The sequence below is a fragment of the Crocuta crocuta genome, unplaced genomic scaffold (genome assembly GCF_008692635.1).
Source record: "Crocuta crocuta isolate KB4526 unplaced genomic scaffold, BGI_CrCroc_1.0 scaffold2225, whole genome shotgun sequence".
Lineage (NCBI taxonomy): Eukaryota > Metazoa > Chordata > Mammalia > Carnivora > Hyaenidae > Crocuta > Crocuta crocuta.
Genome location: NW_027529696.1, coordinates 104,364 through 107,899, shown reverse-complemented (window position 1 = coordinate 107,899; position 3,536 = coordinate 104,364). Strand labels below are relative to the sequence as shown.

General features: G+C 44.7%; 1 protein-coding gene across 1 annotated transcript in view; it reads right to left on the bottom strand.

Moving 5' to 3' along the window:
- Window positions 1–8: 8 nt before the first annotated feature.
- Window positions 9–3,536, bottom strand: part of ZNF449 (zinc finger protein 449) — a 50,579-nt gene continuing 47,051 nt past the window's right edge. The window contains exons 2-3 of the mRNA XM_077763072.1: window positions 1,095–1,208; window positions 9–903 (exon numbers count right to left, since the gene is read on the bottom strand). Of these exons, the coding sequence (XP_077619198.1) occupies window positions 20–903; window positions 1,095–1,208 (998 nt within the window). The 3' untranslated portion in view covers window positions 9–19. The remainder of the gene's footprint in view (window positions 904–1,094; window positions 1,209–3,536) is intronic.

The window sequence follows — 3,536 nt, the reverse complement described above, 5'->3', positions numbered from 1 at the left end:
TTCTTATCTCCAACAACTGTTAAAGAAGTCCTCTGAAGTGAGTGACTTGGTGCATGATAAGGCCCGCCCTCTGCCTGAAGCTCTTAGAACAGTGAGTACACTTGTATGGCTTCTCCCCTGTATGAATTCTTAAGTGAATCACAAGGCTTGGTCTCTGTCTAAAGCTTTTCCCACAGTAATTACACTTGAAAGGTCTCTCTTCTGTGTGAGTTCTCTGATGCAGAGTGAGGGCTGTCAGCCTACTAAAACTTTTCCCACAGCTGTGACATCTGTGGGGTTTTTCACCCGAGTGAGTTTTCAGATGCCTTTTGAGACTCGACCCGTGACAAAAGCTTTTCCCACACTCAAGACACTTGTACGTCTCTTCTTCAGAGTGGGTTCTCTGGTGCCCTATCAGGTGTGACCGCCGAGTGAATCGCTTTTTGCACACCGTGCATTCATAGGGCCTCTCCCCGGTATGAAGTCGTTGGTGTCTATAAAGGTCTGAACTACGAAGGAATCTTTTCCCACACTCGGGGCACTTGTGAGGTTCCTCTCCCGAGTGAATCCTCTGGTGCCCTGTCAGTTGCGACTTCCGTGCAAAACACTTTCCGCACTGAGGACATCGGTGAGGTTTGTCCCCTGGACTCTTTTTCTTCTGGGGCCTGGGGTCCAGAGGTTCTTCTAAGTGGGAATTCTCAGGTTTCTCTCCTGCAGAGGCGCTCTGATGGTCTACCAGTTTTGTTAAATCTGTCTGTAAATCCTCTGGGGGGCTTTCCCACGGACTCTCCAGCTGTACATAGTCTTTCTGCAAAATGGGACCATGGAGAGCGTTCCCCTCTAAAGTAAGAATAAAGGGATACATATTCTCCAGCTTCTTCTGTTTTGAAGGATCATCTTCGTCCTCTATCCCAATCTCAAAACCTGAGGGAAGAAACAAAAGCTGCAGATGTCACTGTGCCCCACAGAGAGGGACACAGGAGGGAAAATGAAGAGTCGCATGAAGCCACCAGTAGGAATACAGACATTCCGAAGTACAACCTCAAACCCTTTACCCTGATTACGGTTGAATTTTTCTTTCCTTTTGTCCATGATATCAATGAGCAGTTACTTACCTAGCTTGGAATCAAGTAATTGTTTCATTTCTTTGGAATCCTGTAGTTCTTTCACCCATGCCTCTTCTCGAGGCTCCAACGAAAAGTTCATGTCAAGCTTTGGTATTGGATATCCTGGCCATAAGAAAGATGAGAAGCATGGGTTTTCCTTGACGATATCATAGACATGTGGGCACTTAATGTCTACTTTCTTCCCCATTACTATTACTCCACCCAAGATCTCTTCCAAGAGACTCTCTTTTTTAAAGATAAAAATAAAACATGTAATGAAAGAACATCCCTTTGTGCTCAGTTCAAGGCCATTCTCCTCTATGGAAGGGGAGCAAATAATTTCTGTGTTCAAAACAAAGCACTAAACGATTTCTGTATCTATTTTGAGATTTGATTTATTCAGGTTAGAGCCAAAATAGGAAGTAAATCTTTATAACGGTTTGGCATATTGAAACTGACCAATGCTGCTATTGATACCAAGTGAAAAGAAAGCTAGAAGCTGGGGTTATGAGGGGCGCCTGGGGGGCTCAGACAGTTACGTATGTGAGTCTTGATTTTGGCTCAGGTCATGATCTCTTGGTTTGTGAGTTTGAGCCCCGAGTCAGGTTCTGTGCTGACAGCTCAGAGCCTGCTTGGGATTCTCTCTCTCCCCCTCTCTCTGCCCCTCCCCCGCTCGTGCATCTATGCATGCTCTCTCTCAAAAATAAACTTAAAAAGTTAATAAATAAGCGTAGGGGTTATGAAACTATTTACTAGGAAATTTTCCATTGAGATTTTCAAATAAAATGGAAAATGACTAGGTTGCCAACAAGCATAAGCAGTGTTTATGTTTACCTCAGCCGAAGTCTAGATGTGCACTCTCTTCAAATTAACCCAAATAACTATCCAACAGTATTTCTCACTGTCAGTCTAAGAACAAGTAGGACAAGTTCCTACACTCACTGGCCCCCTGTGTCCTACCACCCCTCTCCCCACTAAGAGCAGCTGTGGCTTGCATTGTCTTTTCACGACCCTCCTCACCTTCCTCAGCTCTGGCACAGTATATAGGCCCGCAATAAAGTGTGGGATGAAAACTGCTAACTTGAAATCTACATGCAGGATGCTGTTTAAATATTAGCAATATTTTTTAAATAGGAGCATTATTAAAATAACATTAGCCAATGGCATGGCTAGGAATTGACCCAAGGGACACAGGAGTGCTGATGCATAGGCGCACATGCACCCCAATGTTCATAGCAGCACTCTCAACAATAGCCACATCATGGAAAGAGCCTAAGTGTCCATCAACGGACGAATGGATCAAGAAGATGTGGTTTATCTATACGATGGAATCCTACATGGCAATGAGAAAGAATGAAATCTGGCCATGTGTAGCAACGTGGATGGAACTCGAGGGTGTTATGCTGAGCGAAATAAGTCAGGCAGAGAAGGACAGATACCATATGTTTGCACTCATACGTGGAACAGGAGAAACTTAACAGAGGACCATGCGGGAGGGGAAGGGGAAAAATTAGTTTCAAACAGAGAGGGAGGCAAACCAAAAGAGACTCTTAAATACTGAGAACAACTGAGGGCTGATGGGGGAGGGGGAGAGGGGAAGGGGGGGTGATGGGCATGGAGGAGGGCACTTGTTGGGATGAGCACTGGGTGTTATATGAAAACCAACTTGACAAATAAAAGTTTCCTCAAATTCACTATATTGTTGGGGCGCCTGGGTGGCTCAGTCAGTTAAGCATCTGGCTCTTGATTTCGTCTCAGAATGATCTTGTGGTTAGTGAGTTTGAGCCCCAAATCAGGCTCTGTGCTGAGAGTGTGGAGCCTGCCTGGTCTCCTCTCTCTGCCCCTCCTCTGTGGGCTCTCTCGCTCGCTCTCACCTGCTCTCTCTCAAAATAAGTAAACTTAAAGAAGATAAATTCACTATATTGTGTTTGTTTAGATTTCAAAGCTAAGAGTGGGATCAAGCATGCTGTGGCACAGGCAAACAAAACCGGGGGTTACAGATCAAAAGAAAGCTGTCATGAGGGAAATCTGAAACTTGAAAGAAGCAGACTAGCGAAGGCCTGGGTGTAAAATATGGATTTGTAACCGAAATGTAGTGGGGGAGATGGACTTCCAGCATATTGTGAGGAGCTCTGCAGACCTAATTCCCAATGAAACTAGTGAAAATTATTAAGAGCAAAAACAAACAAACAAACAAACAAACAAAAAACAGGGGCACCTGGGAAGCTTTAAGTCAGTTAAGTGTTCGACTCTTGATTTTGGCTCAGGTCATGATCTCACAGTTCACGGGATGGAGCCCTACACTGGGCTCCACGCTGACAGCTGGGAGCCTGCTTGGGATTCTCTCTCTTCCCCTCTCTGCCCCTCCCCTGCTTGCTTTCTCTCTAGCTCAAAAAATAAATAAACTTTAAAAAAATAAAAAATAAAACAAAACAAACATTGCACCTAAAG